At 47.6% G+C, this 27330-nt stretch overlaps 1 protein-coding gene across 1 annotated transcript in view; it reads right to left on the reverse strand.

Annotated features, from left to right (window-relative positions):
• LOC121272533 (inositol-trisphosphate 3-kinase C-like) overlaps positions 1 to 10947 on the reverse strand; it is a 59043-nt gene extending 48096 nt beyond the window's left edge. The window contains exon 1 of the mRNA XM_041179151.1: positions 10478 to 10947. Within this exon, the coding sequence (XP_041035085.1) occupies positions 10478 to 10840 (363 nt within the window). The 5' untranslated portion in view covers positions 10841 to 10947. The remainder of the gene's footprint in view (positions 1 to 10477) is intronic.
• Positions 10948 to 27330: the final 16383 nt, after the last annotated feature.

Raw genomic sequence — 27330 nt, forward strand, 5'->3', positions numbered from 1 at the left:
CACTGGGATATAGTGCTGGCGGGTACAGGTCTGTCGCTGCATCACACTGGGATACAGTGCTGGTGGGTACAGGTCCGTCAATGTGTAACTCTGTGGGTTACAGTACTGATGGGTAGAGACTTACGCCATTTTTCTCGAGGACACTGGTATCACATTAAGGCCAACGAAGCTTGTAAGGAACTGTAGGTGTCATGAAAAATCATTAAGTGATTGAACAATTAAAGAAAGCTTTTCAGCTAAAGAAAAGGAAAATGAAAGGTATTCACAATGGTAAATTATTGTACAAATATATCAACAAAAATTGAGCTGCTGGATGTGAGGTAGGACCCTAGGTGCAGAGGAAGCGAGCTCACTGAGATGAGCAGAACTTGTCTAGGGATGTTTAACGACTCCTTCATTTTAGTGTTTGCACAGGAGTTTGGGAAGAGTTTGCTGAATTGGATCAAAGTGAATCAAAGACATTGTAATAAATAAAAGGGAAAGATTTGAGCAGTGAGTTATCCAAAGATGGACAAAACGCTGGGACCTGAGAGTAAATAAACAGGAGTGCCAAGGAAATAGGGGAAGAATTAGCAAAGGCGTAAGATATTCTATTTCCGGCTCTGCTCAATGCAACTGAGAGGCAGAACATTAGAGAAGGCCGGTATACAGTCCCCAACGGATAAGCGTGTTCACACCAGTAAATGGATTTCCCGCTAGGCCCAATCGCTGGTATAACAGGATAGCACTATGACAGGAATGAACCAGAATGTTGCAGATTTATCAGTGAATAACCTAAACAACAATGAAGTGCAGCAAGTGTTTGGTAGAAACCAGATCCCTGAAACCAACAGGGGTTTAGAAGGTTTTACGAACACAAAAGGCAATTTTTTTCTTTATTCTTTCATGGGATGTGGGCATTGCTGGCCATCCCTAGCATCTTGAGCCGCTGCAGTCCACGTGGTGTTGGTGCGCCCACAGTGCTGTTAGGGAGTTCCAGGATTTTGACCCAGCGACAGTGAAGGACGACGATACATTTCCAAGTCAGGATGGTGAGCGGCTTGGAGGGGAACTTGCAGGTGGTGGTGTTCCTATGTAACTGCTGCCCTTGTCCTTCTTGGTGGAGGAGGTCACAGGTTTGGAAGGTGCTGTCGAAGGAGTCTTTGAGAGTTACTGTGGTACATCATGCAGATGGTACACACTGCAGCCACTGTACGTTGGTAGTGGAGGGAGCGAATGCTGAAGGTGGTGGATGGGATGCCAATCAGGCAGGCTGCTTTATCCTGGATGGTGTCGAGCTTCTTGAATGTTGTTGGAGCTGCATTCATCCAGGCAAGTGGAGAACATTTCAATACAGGCTTTGGTGAGTCAGGAGGTGAGTTACTCGCTGCAGAATTTCCAACCTCTGACCTGCTCTTGTATTTATATGGCTGGTCCAGTTCAGCTTCTGGTCAATGGTAACCCCCAGGACGGTGATAGTTGGCAATTACTCACAAGGTGCCCTGTTCGTTTTCCGTTCAGTGTACCTTAGTGCGGTGTTAACAAGTAAGTAATCAGTTGTTTCTGCCCAAATCAAGCACTTAATACACTATGAGCTGCAACGTTGAAATGGATAATAGTCATCGCTTTTTGGCCAATAGAAGCGATTGCCCATTTGAAACAGGGATGTTTTAAGTGTTTCAAGTAATTGTTTTAAGGTAATGTTCAGGGGCAATCAAGGAAGTGCACTCAGCACAGGTGAACAGCAGATCAGTTATATGGAATGCTTTTGCATCTTGAATGAAAAATTGATGGTATATCTAAATGTGAAGATTAGAAGCAGCCAATACTGATTTCAGAAAGCAAGACTGTGCTTGACAAACACACTGGAGTCTTTGAGAAGGTGAGTGAACATGGCGGATGGGGAAATGCAGCGGATGTGACATCCATAAACTGTCAGCAAATCAGGCATGGGGTTACACAGGAGACTACTGGAGAAGATAAAGGGGTGTGGAATTACGGGTGTGGGGGCAAAGGATAGCAAACTGACGAGGAGGGAGGAAAATGGGTAGGATTAGGAGACCCCTCTTGTAGACAATAAACACCAACACAAACTGGTTAGGCAGAATGGCCTTTTCTGTGATGTAATTTCGACGTTACGATGGGGGAGGAGGAGGAGGAGTGCGGGGGGTTGAGGTGCTCTCGGTGTGGGACGGACCTGTGCCTACACTGCCCCCAGCATGAGAGGGACCTGTGCTAGTGCCCTGTTTCAGTAAATGAAATATAATATAAAATAACAAAATAAAATATGATATATATTATATAATAGGAGGGGTGATGGCGTAGTGGTATTGTCACTGGATAGTAATCCAGAGACCTACGGTAGTGCTCTGGGGACCCAGGTACAAATCCTGCACAGATGGTGTAATTTGAATTCAATAAAAATCCGGAATTAACGGTCTAATGAAGCCATTGTCGGTTATTGTAAAAATCTATCTATTTCACTAACATCCTTTAGGGAAGGAAATCTGCCACCCTTACCTGGTCTGGCCTACATGACTCCAGACCCACAGCAATGAGGTTGACTCTTAACTGACCTCTGAAATGGCCTAGCAAGCCACTAAAAAGTTCCAAAAAAGGAATGGAACTGAACGAACTACCCGGCATCGACCTAGGCACCGGAAACGACAACGGCAAATTCAGCCCCATCGACTCTGCAAAGTCCTTCTTACTAACATCTGGGGGCTAGTGCCAAAATTGGGAGAGCTGTCTCACAGGCTAGTCAAGCAACAGCCTAACATAGTCATCCTCACGGAATCATACCTTACAGATAATGTCACAGGCACCACCATCACCATCCCTGGGTACATCCTGTCTCACCAGCAGAACAGACCCAATAGACATGGCGGCACAGTGGTATACAGTCGGGAGAGAGTTGCCCTGGGAGTCCGCAACATCGACTCTGGACCCCATGAAGACTCATGGCATCAGGTCAAAACATGGGCAAGAAAACCTCCTGCTAATTGCCACACACTGCCCTCCCTCAACTGATGAATCAGTGCTCCTCCTAGTTGAACACCACTTGGAGGAAGCACTGAGGGTGGCAAGGGTGCAGAATGTACTCTGGGTGGGGGACTTCAATGTCCATTACCACGAGTGGCTCGGCAGAACCAATACTAACCGAGTTCTAAATGACACAGCTGCTAGACTAGGTCTGCGGCAAGTGGTGAGGGAACCAACAAGAGGGAAAATCATACTTGACCTCATCCTCACCAACTTGCCTGCCACAGATGCATCTGTCCATGACAGTATAGGTAGGAGCGACCACCACACAGTCATTGTGGTGACAAGGTCCCGCCTTCACATTGAGGACACCCTCCATCGTGTTGTGTGACACTACCACCACGCTAAACGGGACAGATTTCGAACAGATCTAGCAGCTCAAGACTGGGCATCCATGGGGCGCTGTGGGCCATCAGCAGCAGCAGAATTGCACTCGATCATGATCTGTAACCTCATGGCCTGGCATATCCTCCACTCTACCATCAGCATCAAGCCAGGGGATCAACCTTTGGTCAATGAAGAGTCCACGAGGGCATGCCAGGAGCTGCACCAGGCATACTTAAAAATGAGGTGTCAACCTGGTGAAGCTATAACATAGGATTACATGCGTACCAAACAGCATAAGCAGCAAGTGGTAGACAGAGCTAAGCGATCCCACAACCAACGGATCAGATCTAAGCTCTGCAGTCCTGCCACATCCAGTCGTGAATGGTGGTGGACAATTAAATAACTCACTGGAGGAGGAGGCTCCACAAATATCCCCCTCCTCAAAGATGGGGGAGCCCAGCACATAGTGCAAAAGATAAGGGTGAAGCATTTGCTACAATCTTCAAGCAGAATTGCCAAATGGATGATCCATCTCGGCTTCCTCTGGAGGTCCCCAACATCACAGATGCCAGTCTTCAGGCAATTTGATTCACTCCATGTGATATCAAGAAATGGCCGAAGGCACTGGACAATGCAAAGGTTATGGGCCCCAACAATATTCCGACAACAGTAATGAAGACATGCACTCCAGAACTTGCCTCACCCTAGCCAAGCTGTTCCAGTACAGCTGTAACACTGGCATTTACCCGACTACGTCGAAAATTGCCCAGGTATGTTCAGTCTATAAAAAGCAGGCCAAATCCAAACCAGCTAATTACTACCCTATCATCTACTCTCGATCTTCAGTAAAGTAACAGAAGGGGTCATCAACAGTGCTATCAAGCAGTGCTTGCTTAGCAATAACCTGCTCACTGATGCCTAGTTTGGGTTCCGTCAGGGTCATTCAGCTCCTGACCTCATTACAGCCTTGGTTCAAACATGGACAAAAGAGTTGAACTCCCGAGGTGAGGTGTGAGTGACTGCCCTTGACATCAAGGCAGCGTTTGACCGAGTGTGGCATCAAGGATCCCTTGCAAAACTGGGGCCAATGGGAATCAGAGGTAAAACTTTCCACTGGTTAGAGTCATACTTAGCACAAAGGAAGGTGGTTGTGATTGTTGGAGGTCAGTCGTCTCAGCTCCTGGACATCACTGCAGGAGTTCCTCAGAGTAGTGTCCTAGGCCCAACCATCCTCAGCTGCTTCATCAATGACCTTCCTTCTATCATAAGGTCAGAAGTGGGGATGTTCACTGATGATTGCACAATGCTCAGCACCAATCAGAACTCCTCAGATACTGAAGTAGTCCATATCCAAATGCAGCAAGACCTAGACAATATCCAGGCTTGGGATACAAGTGGCAAGTAACAATCGCGCCACACAAGTGCCAGGCAATGACCATCTCCAACGAGAGCGAATCTTAACCACCGCCCCTTGACTTTCAATGGCATTATCATCACTGGATCCCCCCACTATCAACACCCTGGTGGTTACCATTGACCACAAACTGAATTAGACCAGCCATATAAATACTGTGGCTACAAGAGCAGGTCAGAGGCTAGGAATCCGGTGACGAGTAACTCACCTCCTGACTCCCCAAAGTCTGTCCACCATCTACAAAGCACAAGTCAGGAATGTGATGGATTTCTCCCCACTTGCCTGGATGAGTGCAGCTCCCACAACACTCAAGAAGCTTGACACCATCCAGGGCAAAGCAGCCCTCTTGATAGGCACCCTTTCCACAAACATGCACTGCCTCCACCACTGACGAACAGAAGCAGCAGTGTGTACCATCTACCAGATGTAGTCCATGCATTCACCAAGGCTCCTCATGCAGCACCTTCCAAACCCACGACCACCACCATCTATAAGGAATAGGGCAACAGACAGATGGGAACACCATCACCTGCAAGTTCCCCTCCAAGTCACTCACCATTCTGACTTGGAAATATATCACCGTTCCAGCACTGTCGCTGGGACAAAATCCTGGAACTCCCTTCCTAACAGCACTGTGGGTGTACCTACACCACATGGACTGCAGCGGTTCAAGAAGGCAGCTCACCACCACATTCCCAAGGGCAATTAGGGATGGGCAATAAATGCTGGTCAAGCCAGCGAAGCCCACACCCCATGAATGAATAAAATAATATGTAACATGCCAACAGTGCCCTCGATGTTTTTGATTCAGCAAAGCACTGGTGATTTCTTTCATAGTTAGCCATTATTGGCTTGGAACGGAGCATAAATAACTCTTTAATCTATTTCCTCAAGGCAACAAGAATTTAAGATGTTCATTTCAGCTTGAATGTTCACAAATTAAAATTGTTGCTAGGTTGCAGTGTTGATTGTAAAAGGAATCATGCCTTATTTAAAAGTATGTTGAATATCAGGTCTCAGGTCAATTGCCTCAAAACTTGTTTCAGGCTGCTAATTTGCCTGTTGCCATAGTCATCATGTCTTTTCACAGCATGGTCACAGATGGAGTGAAGGTCAAGCTCTCAGTGGCCCACTTCTAACCCGCTCATCCTGTGGTGGGATGGAGTTGACGTAGATGGGGCTAGGTCCTAGCCCTGGATACAAGAGAATTACTCCAAACATAAATAACAGTCACAGCTCCCAAAACAAACCCAGCTGTGTGAAGCACTGAAGACCAGTTTAAGTAAAACTCCCTTCACCTTTACCTCACTGAGCACTCATATATAGTGATAATTCACCAGGGACTGTGTTAAATCAATTCGTGCCAGGATAATCTAGTATACCGTATTACGCAATCTTAAACTAAAATGTTTCATTCCTCCGAGTCATCCCAAAAAAAAGGAGGCTTCTTTACTGAAAACTACAGTCAGTTCAATTAGTGATTACTCATATACCTGGAATTCCTTTGGAAGTCTCAGCCCTGGCACATGGTTTATTAATAGCAGTGCCGCAGGTTGTTAGTTAAGACACTGCTCAAATTGAGGGGAGCTGAATCACAGCAACTCATCACAACAAAAACATTTGACTTAACCAACTCAAATACATGCATGTACACACAGTGGGTTTTCAAACTATGATACATTCATCTGCAGATGCCAAGCTCATCACGGTAACAATCGTTGACCTGAAACGTCAACTCCTCCCCACAGACAATGCTTAAACGCCTGAGTGCTGCCAGCATTTTCTATTTAGAAGTTACATATGATAAAGACAGTGACAGAGTGTCCCCCATTCTGAGACACTGAGCTCCCCAGCAATATTGCTACGCTGTGTAAAATGTACAGTCATTTTTCTTACTCTTAACCAACAAGGGTGTTTTTTTAAGGGCATTACGATAACAACTTAAACCAACTCATCATGATATACCAAGCAATTATACAAAGCATGATTCCAGAGAGAACGATCTTGGCTGCAATGTGGAAGATATTATTCACGCACCCAGATCTTGATAATCTCACAACCCAGTCAGAACAAACACAAATGGCTTTTCCTCCAGCCCAATCAAGTTGCCTTGCATTTATCTAGTGACTTTCACAACTTTAGGACATTCTGGAGCACGCTGCAGCTAATGAAGCACTTTAGAAATGCAGCCACTGTTGTAATGCAGGAAATGTGGCAGGCAAAAAATCCCCCACAAACAGCAATGTCATAATGATGAGGTCAACTGTGTGTTTTTTTTTAAATAGTGATGTCCGTTTAAGGATAAATATTGCCCTTGACCTGGGAGAATGCCCCTGCCCTCCTTTAACAGTCTTGTGGGATCTTCAGGTTAATATCTCACCCTGTCACTGCAGCTCTGGAGTCTCAGCCTAGACTCTGTGATGTCTTTGGAGTAGGATTTAAACTCTCTACCACCTGTCTGGCATGAGTACACTACCAACTCAGAATTTGACCCTCAGCCACACAAGGAGAGATGTTAAGACAATGGCCAAAAGCTAGGTCAAAGAGATTTTTGAGGAGGGTCTTTAAGGAAAGGTTTAGGGAGGAAATTCCCAAGCCGAAGACCCAAACAGCCGAAGGCATGGCCACCAATGGCAGGGTAATTAAAATCAGGGATGTACAGGAGGCCAGAATTGAAGGGGAACAGGGATCTTCGAGGGCTGTAGGAGATTAGAGATAGGGAGGTGGGGAGGCCAGTGACAGAGCTGGAAAGAATGAGAATTTTAAAATCAAGGTGCTGCTGGACGAGCTGCTAATGTGGGTCAGCGAGCACAGGGGTAATGGGCGAACACAATTTGCTGAGAGTTCGGAAACGGGCAGCAGGGATTTGAATGAGCTCAGGTTCACAGGGAGTGCAAAGTGGAGGCCAGCCAGGAGCACCTGAAGAGATTTCGTGCAACACTGAGCCCATTTCAATTCACAGTCTGTGCTTGGTTCATTAACATCAGCTGGAGCACTGCAACTGGCTTCAGTTCCTGAGTTCGGGAAAAGTCAGACAGCGCTCACTAAGCAGTAAATCCTTTGGGGTCAGAAAAGGAATGCATCGGGTTTGGTTCCAACTCGCCCCATGGTGAAGCATCCTGTGGGAACAAGGATCACCTGGAGGCGGCCCATGAAGGCCCCAGCATCAGCAGAACTGGACACCAACAACAGGGAGATAAAGGGCGAAGAAACATCATCACAACACCTGGTCTCAATGCAGCCCCAAGCTGGAGCTCAAGAAAGTGCTGCTCTGTGATCAACACTGAAAAGGGGAACACAAATACTGAATCCCTCCACCAAGTTCTTGATCTGTGCCACAAGTGGACCCATACCCACAGAACAAAAACATTAAAACAATTTTAGTGCTTCCACACAGCATGAAATAAATATTTCCAATCAGTATGTCTTCACATAAATAATAGGTTAGGTACAAGACAGAAGGATGCCTCCGAAACCTGGGACAATAAGATCCATAGAAAAAAATAGAAGCTTTTGAAACGCGGATGCTAAAACGTTGCTTAAAATTCCGCATATAAGACAAATGAAGAGGTGCTTCAAATTGCAAGAGCAAAAAGAACTCTTAAAAAGTAACATGCAGAAAAGAAAATGTCAGTATTTTGGCCATTTGATCAGAGCTGAAAAGCTAGAGATCTCTTCCAGAGGGCAAAGTGGATTGCAGCAGGAAGAAGGGTCAATCTAGGCATAGATTGGATGACGGACCTCAGAGTGGCTGCTGACAAGTTACGAGTATGAAGATGGCGCAAGACAGGCAACGGTGACATACCATGACAGCAGATTACCTGGCAGGAAAAGCTACAAGCAGCAGCAGCAACAAGACAGAGAAGGGAGTCACAGGTTATGGGGTGGGGGGGGGGGGCGTTGAAGACGGGAAAGCAGAGTTGAGACCATAACCAGGTCAGCCAGCCGTGATCTTATTGAATGGCGGAGCAGACTCCAAAGGCCAGCCTCCTCCTGCTCCTCAGTACAGTTCGCCAAGCAGAACAGCAACAAACACCCAAAACTAGAACGATTCCCTTTACCAGCAACAGAATATGGCACAGTGCAAGAGATTCTTGGCTCCTGGCTCCACTTTCCATTTAATTAACATCCATTAACCCAGAATTGATTTGCTGCACAGAATTTAAATGCACCATTTCGGTGTCATGAAGGCTGAAACAGTCAGGATATAACCCAAATGGCAAATGTAAAACAGCAAACTGGTGGAAATCAGAAATTAAAGCCAAGAAAACAGAACAGAAAAGGAACCATTTGAGCCCAGAGGAAGAACTCACATCTCTGAAACATTAACTTACACAGCTGAGCCGGCCAGCCTGACACAAACTGCAATTCTGAACTCTCACTGTGTCTGTAACCTTCAACTACTCTGCTCTCTGCAGGAATGTCACATCCCCACATTGACTCCATCACCCACCCTCTTCACCCCTGCAATAGTTATGTTATCTCCCAGCACAGGTGCAACACCCTTCCTACTACCTCCTGCCCGGGTAGGTCACCCACTCTACTGCTTGCCGTGACCCTATTTCCATCCTCACCTACTCCCACCTGACCAAATGCAGGTCCCTCATCACATCCTCCCCTGTGCACCCCGCCAGTGCTTGGCCCCAGCACCAAGTCTGCAGGGTGAGGGATGGGGGGGGGGTGGTGGTTGGGGGGGTAGAAGGGGACTGGGGTGGGGGGGTAGAAGGGGACGGGGTGAGGGGGGTAGAAGGGGACGGGGTGAGGGGGGGGGTAGAAGGGGACGGGGTGAGGGGGGGTAGAAGGGGACGGGGTGAGGGGGGGGTAGAAGGGGACGGGGTGAGGGGGGGGTAGAAGGGGACGGGGTGAGTGGGGGGTACAGAGGGGGACGGGGGGGGGTACAGAGGGGGACGGGGGGGGGTACAGAGGGGGACGGGGGGGGGACAGAGGGGGACGGGGGGGGGACAGAGGGGGACGGGGGGGGGGACAGAGGGGGACGGGGGGGGGGACAGAGGGGGACGGGGGGGGGGACAGAGGGGGACGGGGGGGGGACAGAGGGGGACAGGGGGGTGGACAGAGGGGGACAGGCGGGGAGACAGAGGGGGTCAGGGGGGGGAGACAGAGGGGGTCAGGGGGGGAGACAGAGGGGGACAGGGGGGGAGACAGAGGGGGACAGGGGGGGAGACAGAGGGGGACGGGGGGGGAGACAGAGGGGGACGGGGGGGGAGACAGAGGGGGACGAGGGGGGTACAGAGGGGGACGAGGGGGTGTACAGAGGGGGACGAGGGGGGTACAGAGGGGGACGAGGGGGGTACAGAGGGGGACGAGGGGGGGTACAGAGGGGGACGAGGGGGGGTACAGAGGGGGACGGGGGGTACAGAGGGGGACGAGGGGGGGTACAGAGGGGGACGAGGGGGGGTACAGAGGGGGACGAGGGGGGTACAGAGGGGGACGGGGGGGGTACAGAGGGGGACGGGGGGGTACAGAGGGGGACGAGGGGGGGTACAGAGGGGGACGGGGGGGTACAGAGGGGGACGAGGGGGGGTACAGAGGGGGACGAGGGGGGGTACAGAGGGGGACGAGGGGGGGGTACAGAGGGGGACGAGGGGGGGTACAGAGGGGGACGGGGGGGGGGGGAGAGGGGGGGCGGTGGGGAGAGTGGGACGGGGGGTGTGCAAGTGTTGTGGGTCCGACTCTCCTATGGTCCCGGTCACTCACCCCCGGGCCGTCCTCCAGGCCCAGCTGCTGCTGCTGCTGCTGCTGCTGCGTCTCGGCGTCGCTGGAGGGGCTGAAATCATCCTCGGATTCCTCGAAGGATGAGGAGAGTCCGGCCGAGGACAGGGACGATCCCGAGAGTTTGCGGAGCAGCAGCGACGGGGCCGGGGAGCCCCCGCAGCCGCTATCCGAGGACCGGGACTCCTCGTCCGGATGCTCCTCGGGGCCCAGCAGCAGCGACTCGTCCTGGGTCACGATCAGCTGCGGGATGGGCCTCCGGGGGCCCGAGGCCTCGGACTCCGCTGGGCCTGGGCCCGGCTCCCTGCCCTCCTTCCCCGGGCCGTTCGCGCTCTCCGGACTTTTCATCAAACTCCCAGTCGCCGCATCGTGAGTCCCGAGCGGCGCCGCTCCTCAGGCGGACACCCCGGGCTCTCCCTCAGCCCGGCGGCCCGGCCCCTCAGCTCAGCCCCGCTCCGCTCCCTCCCCCTGTCAATCACCCGCTGGCCCCGCCTCAACCCCCTGTCAATCACCCTCTGGCCCCGCCTCAACCCCCGGTCAATTACCCTCTGGCTCCGCCTCAACACCCTGTCAATCACCCGCTACCCACCCCCCCCCGTCAATCACCCACTGGCCCCACCTCAACCCCCTGTCAATCACCCAATGGCCCCACCTCAACCCCCTGTCAATCACCCACTGGCCCCGCCTCAACCTCCTGGCAATCACCCACTGGCCCCTCCTCAACCCCCCCCCTCCCGATCAATCACCCGCTGGCCCCGCCTCAACCCCCTGTCAATCACCCTCTGGCCCCGCCTCAACCCCGGTCAATTACCCTCTGACTCCGCCTCAACACCCTGTCAATCACCCGCTACCCACCCCCCCCCGTCAATCACCCACTGGCCCCACCTCAACCCCCTGTCAATCACCCAATGGCCCCACCTCAACCCCCTGTCAATCACCCACTGGCCCCGCCTCAACCTCCTGGCAATCACCCACTGGCCCCTCCTCAACCCCCCCCCCCCCCCCCCCCCCCCCCGATCAATCACCCGCTGGCCCCGCCTCAACACCCTGTCAATCTCCCACTGGCCCGGCCTCAAATCCCTGTCAATCACCCACTGCCCCCCCCCCCCGTCAATCACCTGCTGGCCCCGCCTCAACCCCCTGTCAATTACCCGCTGGCCCCGCCTCAACACCCTGTCAATCACCCGCTCCCCACCCCGTCAATCACCCCTGGCCCCACCTCAACCCCTGTCAATCTCCCTCTGACCCCACCTCAACCCCCTGTCATTCACCCACTGGCCCTGCCTCAACCCCCTATCAATCACCCACTGGCCCCACCTCAACCCCCTGTCAATCACCCACTGGCCCCGCCTCAACCCCATCAATCATCTGCTGGCCCCATCTGAATCCCCACCAATTGCCCACTGGCCCCGCCTCAACCCCTTGTCAATCATCTGATGTCCCTGCCTCAATCCCTGCCAATCACCTGCTGGCCGTGCCTCAACCCCCGTCAATCATCCATTGGCCCCGCCTGAACCCCTGTTGATCACCCACAGGCCCCGCCTCATACCCCCATCAATTACCCACTGGTCCCGCCTCACCATCTGTCAATCGCCCACTGGCCCCGCCTTACCCCCTGTCAATCACCCACTGGGCCCATCTCATCCCCTGTCTATGACCCACTGGCCCCACCTCACCCCCTGTTACTCACTCACTGGCTCTGCCTCATCCACCTGTCATTCATAAGAAACATAAGAAATAGGAACAGGAGTAGACCATTTGGCCCCTCAAGCCTGCTCCACCATTCAATAAGGTCATGGCTGACCTTCTTGTGTTTCGAATTCCACATTCCCATCTCTCCCCGATAACCTCTGATTCTCTTGCCTAACAAAAATCTAATCTACCTACTTCTGCCTTAAAAATATCAATGACCCCGCCTCCAGCATCTTCTGAGGCAGAGAGTTCCAAAGTCGCACAACCCTCTGAGAGAAAAGATTTCTCCTTATCTCTGTCCTAAAAGGGCAACCCCTAATTTTAAAAAAGTGCCTCTTAGTTCTGGACTCATCCAGAAGAGGAAACATCCTTTCCACATCCACCTTGTCAAGATTATTCAGAATCTTGTATACTTCAATCAAATCACCCCTCACTCTTTTAAATTCCAGTGGAAGCAAACCCAGTCTGTCCAACCTTTCCTCATAAGACAACCAGCTCATTCCAGGTATCATTCCAGTAAACCTCCTCTGAACTATCTCCAATGCATCTATATCTTCCTTAAATAAGGAGACCAAAACTGCACATGGTATTTGAGTATGGTCTCACTAATGTCTTATATAAATGAAGCATAACATCCTTACTTTAATGTTCAATTCCTCTCGTAATAAAGGATAGCATTCCATTAGCCTTCTAAATTACTTGCTGTACCTGCATTTTAAATTTTTGTGATTCATGTATTAGAACACCTAAATCCTGCAACTCAGAATTATGTAGCCATTCTCTATTTAAGTAATACTCTGCTTTTTTATTCTTCCTGCCAAAGTGAACAATTTCATACCTTCCCACTTAAACTCCATTTGCCAGATCTTTTCCCACTCGCTCAACCTATCTATATCCATCTGCAACCTCCTTATGTCCTCTTCACAACATATTTTCCTAACTACCTTTGTGCCATCTGCAACTTTAGCTACCGTGCCATCGCTCCTCTCATCTAGGTCATTGATGTAAATTGTAAAAAGTTGAGGCCCCAGCTCAGACCCCTGTGGGACTCCACACGTCACATCCTGCCAATCCGAAAAAGACCCATTTATACATACTCTCTGTTTTCTGCCAGCCAATCTTCTATCCATGCTAATATGTTAACACCTACACCATGAGCTTTTCTTTTCCGCAATAACCTTTGATGTGGCACCTTATCAAATGCCTTCTGGAAATTCAAGTACAGTATGTCTACGGGCTGCCCTTTGTCACAGCACGTTACTCTTTCAAAAAACTCCAATAAATTAGTTAAACATGGATTTTCCTTTCACAAAACCATGCTGACTCTTCTCAATTATCTTGCGTAGATAAACGTGCCCAACTGTAGCCTCCTTAATGATCGATTCTAATAACTTCCCCACAACAGACGTCAAGCTAACTGGCCAATAGTTTCCTGTTTTCTGCCTCCCTCCCTTTTTGAATAGAGGGGTTATATTTGCTATTTTCCAATTTGTTGGAACCCACATAGATGCCCCTATTTAAGTTTAAGATGCTAGTCTTAGACCCACTCTTCTCCTTTTCAAAATGGATGTAAAATTCAATCATATTGTGATTGCTGGTACCTAGGAGTGCCTTTATTCTATTAATTAATCCTATCATTACACAATACCAAGTCTAATATAATCTGTTCTCTGGTTGGTTCTAGAACATGCTGCTCTAAGAAACTATCTCAAAAGTATTCTAAGATCTCGTCATCCAGTCTACTACTGCCAATTTGATTTTTCCAGTTTATGTGTAGATTAAAGACACCCAAAATTATTGCCATCCCTTCATCACAAGCAGCCAATATTTCTTGAATACTTTGTCCTACACTGTGGCTGCTGTTAAATGGCCTGTAGACCACTCCCAGTAATGACTGTTTTCCCCAACTATTCCCCATCTCCATCCAAACCGATTCTACATCCTGATCTCCTGAACCAAGGTCATCTCTAACTATTGCACCAATGCCCTTTTTGATTAACAGTGCTACCCCTCCACCTTTACCTAGCTTCCTATTCTTCTTGAAGGTCATGTACCACTCAATTTTCAGGACCAAATCCTTGTAATCCTGCAGTCACGTTTCCGTAATTGCTATCAGAACATATTTATTTACTTCAGTGTGAGCCATCAATTCATTTACTTTGTTATGAATGCTACATGCATTCAGATAGGGAGCCTTCAGTTTTGTCTTTTTGTTACCTTTGTAACATCTAGTCTTGACTGATGTATTCTTAGGTTTTTTCTCTCTGTCCCTTGCTGCCATTTTCTGACCCTCATTTCTCAGATTGGTACCTACATGGGCACGACAACTGGATCCGCCCCTTCCCATTGCAAGTTCCTCTCCAGCCCTGAGCTAATTTCCTAAACCCTGGCACCGGGCAGGCAACATAGACATCTGGACTCTTGCACTTCGCTGCAGAGAACAATGTCAATCCCCTCACTATGTTATCCCATACTACCACTACATTCCTCTTTGCTCCCCCCATTTGAATGGCTTCCTGTACCATGGTGCCATGGCCAGCCTGTTCATCCACCTTGCAGACCTCGCTTTCTTCCACACAGGTTGCGAACACCTCAAACCTGTTAAACAATTGCAAGGTCTGAGGCTCCTCCACAACTGTTTGCCTCACTCACAATCACATCCTCCTGCCCCTCATTGCTGACCAAAACAGATGATCCTATTCTAAGAGGCGAGACTGCCTTCTGGATTTCCTAACACCAATTGGCCCTGCTCCCTCCTCCTGTCAATCACTCACTGGCTCTGCCTCACACCCCCGTCAATCACCCACTATCCCACCTCATTCCCCTGTCAATCACCTACTGGCTCCACCACATCCCTTTATCAATCACCCACTGGCACAACCTCATCTGCCTGTCAATCGGCCACTGGCCCCACCTCATCCTCCTGTCAATCAACCACTGGCACTGCCTCATCCTCCTCTCAATCACCCACTGGCACAACCTCATCTGCCTGTCAATCACCCACTGGCCCCACCTCATCTGACTGTCAATCGACCACTGTTTTGTCTCATCCTCCTGTTAATCACCCACAGGCCGCACTCCTTCCTACTCTCAATAACCCACTGGCCCTGCCTCATCCCCCTATCAATCACCAATTGGCCCGGCTCTCTCCTCCTGTCAATCACTCACTGGCCCCACCTGCTTTGCCTGTCACTCACACACTGGCCCTGCCCCTCTCATGTCAACCACAAAACTGACCCTGCCCCTCTCCTGTCAATCACCAAACTGGCCCCACCTCATGCTCCTGTCAATCACTTGCTGGCCCTGCCCCCATCCTCCTGTCAATCACACACAGGCCATGTCCCCTCCTCCAGTCAATCACCCACTTGCCACACTCCTTCCCCTGTCAATTAACCCTCATCTTCACCGCTCCCTCTGTTGATCATAAGCTAGCTTCATTCCCTCTTCTGTCAGTCATGCACTGACACCGCCATTCTGATAATATCTCACCGACCACGCCACTCCTCCTGTCAGTCATCCACTGGCCACACCCCTCCAGTCAATCACTCACTCACCATGTCCCTAATACCAATCATTCTCTGGCACTGCCCCTCCTCCTGTCAATCACCCACACCCCATCCTCCTCCTTTTACTCACTCTGTGGCCCCACCCCTTTTTGTAAATTGCACACTGGCCCCACCCCCTTCCTGTCAATCACTCACTGGCCCTGCCCTTTCACCTGCCAATCATCTACTGATCCAACCCTCCTCATATCAATCAAACAGTGGCCCCGCACCCTCCTCTCTATTCCTTTTGACCCCCAAATTCCAAAGGAACAAACTGATGACTCACTCAAAAGGTTGTGATGCTTAATGCAGTTAATTTCTTTTGTAGCCAGGATTACAGGTTTGAAATGGGCACCAGTTTAAAAGGGTTACAGAAAAATTTAAATGATTACAGGTTTAACAAGTTGAGAAACAAGGAAAGTAAAATTGTCATAAAATAACAACTGCTCCGTTACTTTATCCCAGGAAACAAATATTTCACTGATATCTTCATCTTGAGTTCTCTGCCCAAAGTCAAGTCCAAGCCATCGCGCTGCAACCTCCAGAGGGTAGAGCAAGGAGCCAGGTCACGAATCCATCCCGGCCAGAACGGGTTTGAACCCCGTGCTGTTAGCACCAATCCCATCCACGCCAGCCATATAGCCAACTGAGCCCACAAAGGCAACACACACTTTTACATGTATGTTGTAGTGTATGGTCATGTATGGTGATGGTAGGGGCTCCAATTTTCTTTCCTTGACTAGGCTGACCAGGAATCTCTCCTGCTCTTACTGTGTGCCATGGACATGTATTGAAACGTGGAACTTCTGGCTCAGAGGAAGGACCGCTGCCCACTGTGCCACAAGAACTCTCACTGATATCCAGAGCTCAAATGTGTTACTTTACTTCCAGCAACTTCATGCTTCCCCAATATTTGGTTCAAATATGCTATCGACTGTGGTCACACAGTTACCCAAAGTGACTGGCTTCTTTGATTATAGATTCTTCTCCTGTAGATCAGCCAGGCTCCCGCTTTTAGACTGCCTTCCAACAATCCCACGGTGGCCTTCTCCCTTCGACTGCAGTAAAAGTTCCCAATGTGTTCAACCTTTTATATCCTTTTTCAGGGAAAGGGAGTAGTTAACCATATCAACAAGCAATGCCGTCCTGTGAAATTTCTTATCAAAACACAGTTCCCGAATATGTTCTGCACTCTTTGTTTAAACCACGCTCAGAAAGTACCTTTCTTTTGTGCTCTCCAGTAATCTTCCATTGTGTGAAGCCCCTGATTGTCAACTTGCCAGAAAAAAAAAATGTTTGCATGTTTCTGGAAAACTATGCTGCATGCATCTTATCTAGGTCCAAGGCCTAATCTTCACAAACTAAAGCACCAGTGTCTCTCGCTGGCCTGAATTCTCTCTGTTGTCTTCGTCTCTCGGCTTAGCAAGCTCCCCAGGTTTATTTTAGAAAACTGCACAAGAGACATTCACTCAGTCCAGCTCAGAATCAGAATCAGAATCAGAATCACAGAATTTTAACCGCACAGAAGGAGGCCATTTGGCCCTTCCTGTCTGCACCGGCTCTCCAAATAAGCATTATGACCTAGTGCCATTGCCCTGCCTTTTCCCCGTACCCCTGCACATTGTTTCAATTCAAAAAATCATCTAATGCCCTCTTGAATGCCTCCACCACACTTCCAGAAAGTGCATTCCAGACTTGAACCACTCGTTGTGTGATAAAAAATTTTCTTACTTCACATTTGCTTCTTTTGCAAATCACTTTAGGTCTGTGCCCTCTCATTCTTGATCATTTCATTGCAAAGTGTGATGGGCAATATTGTCAATCTTTTTGCCCTGAATTCATTGAAAAAGGTTTGTTCTTTTCCCTATACATAGCTCCCTCACCAGGAGTCACGGAGTCACTTTGACAGAGAGCTGAGTGCTGAGGGCCAGGGGAAGGGGGCTGGAGGCTGGGAGGTCAGGAGCTGGGAGTTGGGGGCTGGGACCTGGGGAGGTGAGAGTTAAGAACAAAAATATATCAGAGTAAATGGAAGAAGTCTCAGAGGCCTTAGTCAGTACAGTGACATTCATGCATGACGTGACCTTGCTAATTATTAATTGGAATGTTAAAACAGGCACAGAGGAATAAAACAATTTAAAAATGTCTCTTGAATGATTCAACACTTGAGATGACGACAGAAGGAAATGTGCCCAAGACTGATCACTATTAAATGGATCATGACAATTCCCGGGAGCAGATAGAATGATGGAGCTGGGGAACTTTATCTTTCCTGTCAGCAGCCCTTTCTGATTCATTTACTTCAGAGTTCAGAGATTCCCGAGATTATCTGCCTGCACTCTTGAGAATCCGCCCACGCTCTGACACAGAGTAAATGGAAGTCTCTATCTTTCTCTCCATCTCTCTCTCTATCTATTCTCTCCTGCTCACCCTCTTACCTCCCTAAACTTCCAAAACTCCCTAAATTCTCCCAGCTCCCTGTTGGAGAGTGAGGGGGGTGGGGGGCGGGCTCTGTTATCCCAGCTCCCTGCCTGCATCCTAACTCACACCGAGTACCGTTCATCCATCATCTCTGTGTTCACTGGCCTACACTGGCTCCTAGACTGGCAATGCCTCAATGTTAAAATTCTAATCCTTGATTTCAAACCTCTCCATGGGCTCAACCGTCTCTATCCCTGTGATCTCTTCCAGCCCTGCAAAAATCCAGGACATCAGCGCTCCTCCACTTCTAGCCTTTTGCTCATCACTGATTATAGTTGCTCCACCATTAGCAACTAAGATTCCAGTGGTCCATGCTCTGGAATGTCCTCTCCATCTCTCTACCTCTCTCTCCTCTTTAGTCCTACCTCATAGCCTAAGCTTCTGATCATCAGTCCTGATGTCTCTTTATATGGGTCAGTGTCAAATTCCGTCTAATAATATTTGGGTACGTTAAAGGATCCACATAAATGTAAGTTGTTGTCATGTTACACTTCCTCTCTGTCTCTTCTTTCCTTCTCGTTGGAGCTGTAGCCCATTAAGTGGATCTCTCTGTGGTGAGAGGTTGGGACAACAGTTGTAGAGGAGGAAGAGGTTTGTAAAGTTTTTGAAATTTGTCCTCTGCCCTTGTGCACGAGTTGGCAGTTCTCTCCTGTTGCCTCTTTTTTTGATGCATGCTTCTTTCTCACACATCTCCTTAGTAAGGTCCCCATGGGCCCTGTGTTTCTCTACATTGTTGTCAGCCATGCTCAATGGGTAGAACTCTTGCCTCTGGGCCAGAAAATTGTGGGTTCAAGTCCTCATCTAGAGACCATAGAACGATAGAAAAGTTACGGTGCAGAAAGAGGCCGTTCAACACATTGTGTATGCACTGGCCAGAAAAAAGAAACTAGCCGCTCATTTAAATCTCACTTTCCAGCACCTGGTCTGTAGCCTTGCAGGTTACTGCATTTCAGATGCAAATCCAGGTACCTTTTAAGTGTATTGAACGTTTCAGCCTCAGCCACTAACTTAGGCAGTGCATTCCAGACATCCACCACCCTCTGAGTGAAAAAGGTTTTCCTCATGTTCCCTCTAATCCTTATACCAATCACCTTAAATCTATGCCCCCTGGTAACTGACCCCTCAGCTAGGGGAAATAAGTCTTTATTCTCTACCCTATCTAGGCCCCTCATAATTATGTACACCTCTATTAGATCAACACTTATCCTCCTCTGTTCTAAGGAAAACAAACCCAGCCTATCCAATCTCTCCTCATAGCTGCAATTTTCAAGCCCTGGCAACATTCTTGTAAATCTCCTCTGCACTCTCTCCAGAGCAATTATGTCCTTCCTGTAATGTGGTGACCAGAACTGTACACAAAATTCCAGCTGTGGCCTAACCAGTATTTTATACAGTTCCATCATCACATTCCTGCTTTTGTATTCAATCCCTCGGCCGTTAAAGGAAAGCATTCCGTATGCTTTCTTGACCACTTTGTCCACTTGTCCTGCTACTTTCAAGGACCTGTGGATATGCACTCCAAGTTATCTCACTCCCTTAACCACTCTCAATAACTTTCTGTTTATTGAGTATTCCTTTGTATGTTTGCCCTCCCCAAATGCATTACCTCACACTTTTCCGGATTGAATTCCATTTGCCACTTCGTCACCCACTCAACCAAACCAGTGATATCATTCTGGAGTTGACAGCTGTCCTCAACTACATGGCTAATTTTTGTGTCATCTGCAAATTTCCCAATCATACCTCTCACATTTAAATCTAAATCATTAATATATACAGCAAACAGCAAGGGCCCCAACACTGAGCCCTGTGGAACACTACTGGAAACCGTTTTCCATTTGCAAAAACATCCATTGACCATTAGCCTTTCTTTCCTGTTACTGAGCCAATTTTGGATCCAACCTGCCACCTTCCCCTGTATCCCATGAGATCCCACTTTCCTGACTAGTCTCTCATGTGGGACCTTGCCAAATGCCCCACTGAAATCCATGTAGACAACATCCACTGCACTACCCTCATCAATTCTCCTTGCTACTTCCTCAAAAAATTAAGTTAGTAAGACAAGATCTTCCCCTAACAAAACCATGCTGACTATTCCTGATCACTCAATGTCTTTCTAAGTGACAGTTTATCCTATATCTCAAAATTGTTTCCAATAATTTGCCCACCACTGAAATCAGACTGACCATCCTACAATTTTCTGGCCTATCTCTTTTTAAACAATGGTACAATGTTCACAGACCTCCAATCCTCTGGGACCTCGCCCAGATCGGAAAATGATCCTCAGAGCATTTGTTATTTCCTCCCTGGCTTCTTTCAACAGCCTGGGATACAATCCATCTGGCCCTGGTGATTTATCCCTCTTCAAGAATGCCAGCACCCCCAGTTTATTGTATCTAATATTTTACACTCCTCCTCTTTAACTAGAACTCTCCTTAGTGAAAACAGAGACAAAGTATTCATTGAGAACCCCTCCCACATCTTCTGCACCAAAGGCAAGTTACCATGTACATCCCTAATGGTCCCTACCTTTTCCTTAGTTAGACTTGAGCACAAGACTAGGCTGACACTCCTCGGTTCAGTACTGAGTGATAATTATATATTAATTGTATTTAATTATTGGCAGATGTATGGCATTGATTGGGGTTTCATTTGAGCATATATAAGGAGAAACTTATTAAACCTGTGATGTGATGGTGTTAGGGGAGGTGTGTGCTTGTAATATTTAACTCTGTAAATAAACTCCAGTACTATCTTTCGCTAGCTGGCTTTCTGGAATAGAACACTGAGTATCTGCTAGACTGTCAGAAGTGCCATCTTTTGGATGAGAAATTAAACTGAGGCCCATTTGTTGTCTCAGGTGAATGTAGAAGATTCCATGGCACTCATCTTCTTTCAGCTTTTCCTATTTTACTGATTCATCACCCTTCTCCATCTCCTTCTGTAAGTCACCCATTCCCTTTCCAATCCTATTATGTTTAAGTCTCTCGCCACCACATCTATCCATCTGGTCTTAGGCCTTCCTCTTCTCCTCCTTCCTGGCAGGCCCATCTCCATCACTCCCCTCACCACATTTCCCCTCAATCTCTTCTCAGCTCTTCAAAGCTCCCACTATCTTCACTGACTTGCTGGTTCCTAATCTTGTCCTTTCTGTTTACTCCACACATCCAACTCAGCACTTGCATCTCATTAGTGTCCAGTTGTTGGTCGTCTCTTCTTGATGTTGCCCAGGTTTCTGCACTTTATAACTAGGCCAGTCTCACAACTGTCTTGTAGATTCTTCCTTTCAGTTTCAGTGGTACCTTTCCTATCACACAACACACCAGAGCACTTCTTCCAATTACTCCGCCCAGAGCTAACCAATTGATTAATTTCCATTCCCATACTTCCATCTCTTGTCACCACTGACCCCAGATACTTGAAGCTACTCACTTTCTCCAAGTCTTCACCCATAATCTTTACACCTTCACGCAGATCCTCTTCCCTAGGCTGTCCATAAATTGGGTGTTTGGTCTCCCGATCTTCATACTCCTGTCTCCCAGTGCTTTTCTCTAATTCTCCAGATATTCAGCCATGTTCTCATCATCCCCACCACAGAGCTCAATGTCATCTGCAAATGTCACTGACCATGGCACTTCCCATCTCAATCGTTCAGTTAAAATATCCATGACAATTAGGAAGAGGAAGGGACTCAGTGCTGATCCTTGGTGCTATCCAAGTTTGACTTTGAAACTCCCCTACCCTGCTTCTAAGTCTTGTCTCGCACTCCTTGTACAGGTCCTGTAATATTCGTATGTACGTCTCAAAGAAGATAAAGAACCTTACAAAGAGGCCAAAAGGAATGCAAAGAAAGTGCATGTGACTATGAAATAAATACATGAAAGTCAATGAGGGACAAAAATTTATCTTCAGAATTTGAGCTACTCGAAAAAGGTGAACAAAAGGTGTGGGAAATGTATATACAATCAAGTATGCAGGTGGCATAACCTTAGTGAAAGAGGATGAAATCAAAGACAGGTCAGGCCAATACATTAACTGGCTTATCAATGCAGAAAACCCAAGAATAAAGACAAGAAGAGATAGTTGCAAATCAAGGAATGACAGCGAGCATCAATCTGGAAGCAATCAGAATACCACCGAAAGGAACTAAAAATGGCGAAGCAGTCGGACCGGATTAGATACCAGAGAAAGTATGGACCTGCCTACGTGAATATTGGGTCCAGGTCCTGGTCAAGCTACTCAACTGTGTTCTGATAAGAGAGGAAATCCCAAAAGCATGGAGGCAAAGCAACAATATTCACAAGAAAGAAGGACATTCAAGATTGCAAAAAACCACCAAAGAATTAAACTCCTACCACATACCTTCAAGTTATCGGGGAGATTTATGGACCAGAGATTGAGAAAAATAGTGGAAATCCATGAAGGTCAATTCAGATTCATGCTCAGAGGAAGCACAATCAATGCCATTTTTGTTTTGAGACAAGTGATGGAGAACTATCCAAAAGGCCAAGACAACAATAAGACTGTAACAATAACAATATTCATCGATCTGGAGAAGGCTTATGACAGGGTGCCTGGGGAGGAGGTCAGGAGTTCCTGAGAGGTGCGTATGACTGGTACAGGGCATGTAAAAGGAGCATGGCACTAATTTGAAGAAAAGCAGGGGAGTTCATAATTCATCCCTCAACCAAAAGTCTCTGGTCATAATCACGTTGTTTTTAGTGGGAGCTTGCTGTGCATAATTGGATGCTGCATTTTCTACATTACAACACTGTTACAATCCCCGTACAGACTGATCTTTTTTCCTCAAAGAGATGAATTTGCCAGTGCCCAATGGAGATAACTGAAGGACAAGAATTCACATTTTAAGATTTTTACTGTAACAAACAAACTAAAATCAACATAGACTAAATGTTCCTTGCTGGGCAACTAATACAATAGCTGCTTCTTTCTCTCTCTCTGTCTCCAAAAAGCAACTTTCCCACATTCTTTGTCAAGATTTGAAAACTGGCACTTGATTTTCAATAGGTTTTGGTTTGGGTTTCTTTCCTCATGACAACCAGATCACATGGGCCTGTCTCCAGCTGTATGACCACCATTTCCCCATTCAGAACATTCTGTTTCATATTAAATTAAACAACATTTTAAAACATAACTGTCTTATAAAATCCCACATTTGTAACAAAAGTGGCTTCAAAAGTACTTCACTAGATGCAAAGCACTTTGGGACATCCTGAAGATGAGTGGCGCTATATTGATGCAAGTTTCCCTTTCTGCAACGGCAATAGAAAATTGTTCACAGCTGCAGAAATTACAAGTAAGATTGGCAGTTTCCTCCCTCTCACCCTGGCAACAATTCTTGGCCTAAGTTACACCAAATGTGTTGTGATTGGGAAACTGGGAGCTGCAATGTCATTGTCCCTCATTATAATATATGCAAATGAAAGGACTGGGAACTCAACACTTCAGGGAGGAGTCAAAAACATTGAAGAATTTGCCTGTGGATCAATTTTAGAGCAGGAAGCTATTCCCCGCCCCTTGGTGACAAAGGCAAAATACTGCAGATGCTGGAAATCTGAAACAAAAACAAAACATGCTGGAAAAGCTCAGCAGGTCTGACAGCCTCTGTGGAAAGAAAGACAGAGTTAACGTTTCGAGTACATATGTCTCTTCTTCAGAGCTAAAGGGAAGTAGAAATGTGGTGAAATATATACTGTTTAAGCGAGGTGGAAACGGTGAAACTGGATAGAAGCGATAGGTGGAGGCAAAGGAGAGATTGCAAAAGATGTCATAAACGAAAGGTCAAAGGGTTGTTAATAGTGGTGGTACTGGCTAAAGGAGGTGCTAATGGTGACATTAAGAGTGGAAAGCAGAATGTGATAATGGCCAGACCAGGGTAAACACTCTAGAAAGTGACTGATGACCCAAGTGGGGGTGTTGTGGGGAGAGGGGACGGTGATGGGAAAAAAAATCGAAAATAGGCTTAAAACTGGGGATAAAACAATGAATAAAAATGGAAATAAATTTAAAAAATAATAATAATGGAAATAAGTGGAAAGAAATACATAAAAATGAAAAAATAGAAATGAATATAGAAAAAGGGGATCAAAAAGGGGATGGAAGAGAGAGTTCATGGTCTGAAGTTGTTGAACTCAGTGTTAAGTCTGGAAGGCTGTAAAGTGCCTAGTCGAAAGATGAGGTGCTGTTCCTCCAGTTTGGGTTGAGCTTCACTGGAACATTGCAGCAGGCCAAGGATGGACATGTGGGCATGAGAGCAGGGTGGAGTGTTGAAATGGCAAGCGACAGGGAGGTCTGGGTAACGCTTGCGGCAGACCGAAGGTATTCTGCAAAGCGGTCACCCAGTCTGCGTTTGGTCTCTCCAATGTAGAGGAAACCGCATTGGGAGCAGCAAATGCAGTAGACTAAATTGAGGGAGGTGCAAGTGAAATGCTGCTTCACTTGAAAGGAACATTTGGGCCCTTGGATGGTGAGGAGAGGGGAAGTAAAGGGACAGGTATTGCACCTTCTGCGATTGCATAGGAAGGTGCCGTGGGAGCGGGTTGAGGTGTAGCGGGTGATGGATGAGTGGACCAGGGTGTCCCGGAGGGAACGATCCCTACAGAATGCCGACAGGGAGGGGGTGAAGGGAAGATGTGTTTGGTGGTGGCATCATGCTGGAGTTGGCGGAAATGGCGGAGGATGATCCTTTGAATGTGGAGGCTGGTGGGGTGAAAAGTAAGGACAAGGGGGGCCCTATCATGATTCTGGGAGGGAGAGGAAGGTGTGAGGGCAGAGGCACAGGAGATAGGTTGGACACGGTTGAGGGCCCTGTCAACCATTGTGGGTGGGAAACCTTGGTTAAGGAAGAAGGAAGACATGTCATAAGCACTGTTTTGGAAAGTGGCATCATCAGAACAGATGCGACAGAGGTGAAGGAACTTACAGGAAGCAGGGTGTGAGGAGCTGTAGATTAAAGCAAAAAACTGCGGATGCTGGAAATCCAAAACAAAAACAAAAATACCTGAAAAATCTCAGCAGGTCTGGCAGCATCTGCAGAGTGGAACACAGTTAATGTTTCGAGTCCGAATGACCCTTCAACAGAACTAAGTAAAAATAGAAGAGAGGTGAAATATAAGCTGGTTTAAGGGGGGGGGGGGTGGGACAAGTAGAGCTGGATAGAGGGCCATTGATAGGTGGAGATACCAAAAGATGTCACAGACAAAAGGACAAAGAGGTGTTGAAGGTGGTGATATTATTTAAGGAATGTGCTAATTAAGGGTAGAAAGCAAGACAAGCAAGGTACAGATAGCCCTAGTGGGGATGGGGTGGGGGGAAAGAATCAAAAAAGGCTAAAAGGTAGAGATAAAATAATGGATGGAAATACATTTAAAAATAATGGAAGTAGGTGGGAAAAGAAAAATCTATATAAATTATTGGAAAAAAAGGGGGCGGGGGAATCAAAAAGGGGGTGGGGATGGAGGAGAGAGTTCATGATCATGATTCCGCCAACTCCAGCATGATGCCACACCAAACACATCTTCCCTTCACCCCCCCGGCGGCATTCCGCAAGGATTGTTCCCTCCGGGACACCCTGGTCCACTCCTCCATCACCCCCACACCTCAACCCTCTCCACAGCACCTTCCCATGCAACTGCAGAAGGTGCAACACCTGCCCCTTTACTTCCCCTCTCCTACCGTCCAAGGGCCCAAACACTCCTTTCAAGTGAAGCAGCATTTCACTTGCACTTCCCTCAATTTAGTCTACTGCATTCATTGCTCCCAATGCAGTTTCCTCTACGTTGGAGAGACCAAACGCAGACTGGGTGACCACTTTGCAGAACACCTTCAGTCTGTCCACAAGTATTACCCAGACCTCCCTGTCGCTCACCATTTCAACACACCACCCTGCTCTCATGCCCACAAGTCCGTCCTTGGCCTGCTGCAATGTTCCAGTGAAGCTCAACACAAACTGGAGGAACAGCACCTCATCTTCCGACTAGGCACTTTACAGCCTTCCGGACTGAATATTGAGTTCAACAATTTTAGATCGTGAATTCTCTCCTCCATCCCCACCCCCTTTCCGATTCCCCCCCCTTTTCTTTCCAGTAATTTATGTAGATTTTTCTTTTCCCACCTACTTCCATTATTTTTAAATGTATTTCCATCCATTGTTTTATCTCTACCTTTTAGCCTTTTTTGATTCCTTCACCCCACCCCACCCCCACTAGGGCTATCTGTATCTTGCTTGTCCTGCTTTCTACCCTTAATTAGCACATTCCTTAGATAATATCACCACCTTCAATACCTCTTTGTCCTTTTGTCTGTGACATCTTTTGATTATCTCCATCTATCACTGGCCCTTTATCCAGCTCTACTTGTCCAACCCCCCCTTAAACCAGCTTATATTTCACCTCTCTTCTATTTTTCCTTAGTTCTGTTGAAGGGTCATTCAGACTCGAAATGTTAACTGTGTTCCTCTCCGCAAATGCTGCCAGACCTGCTGAGTTTTTCCAGGTTTTTTTGTTCTTCTTGTGTGAGGAGCTGTAGTTGAGTTAGCTGTCGGCATTGGTGGGCTTGTAATGAATATTGGTGGACAGTCTATCACCAGAAATTGAGACAGAGAGGTCAAGGAAGGGAAGGGAAGTGTTGAAGATGGACCATGTGAAAGTGATGGAGGGGTGGAAATTGGAAGCAAAATTGATCAATTTTCCCAAGTCCAGACGAGAGCATGAAACAGTCATCGATGTACCAAAAAAGAGAGTTGTGGGAGGAGGCCTGAGTAGGACTGGAACAAGGTATGTTCCACATATCTCATAAAGAGACAGGCATAATTGGGGCCCATGTGGGTACCCATAGCCACACCTTTTATTTGGAGGAAGTGAGACAAGTTAAAGGAGAAATTGTTCAGTGAGAGACCAAGTTCAACCAGACAGAGGGGAGTGATGGTGGTTGGGGATTGTTTGGGCCTTTGTTCAAGGAAGAAGTGGAGAGCCCTCAGACCATCCTGGTGGGGGATGGAGGTGTAGAGGGATTGGATGCCCATGATGAAGATGAGGCAGTTAGGGCCAGGGGACTGGAAATTGCTGATATGATGTAGGGTATCAGAGGAATTGCAGATGTACA

This window comes from Carcharodon carcharias, chromosome 34, assembly GCF_017639515.1.
Source record: "Carcharodon carcharias isolate sCarCar2 chromosome 34, sCarCar2.pri, whole genome shotgun sequence".
NCBI classification, from domain to species: Eukaryota; Metazoa; Chordata; class Chondrichthyes; order Lamniformes; family Lamnidae; genus Carcharodon; species Carcharodon carcharias.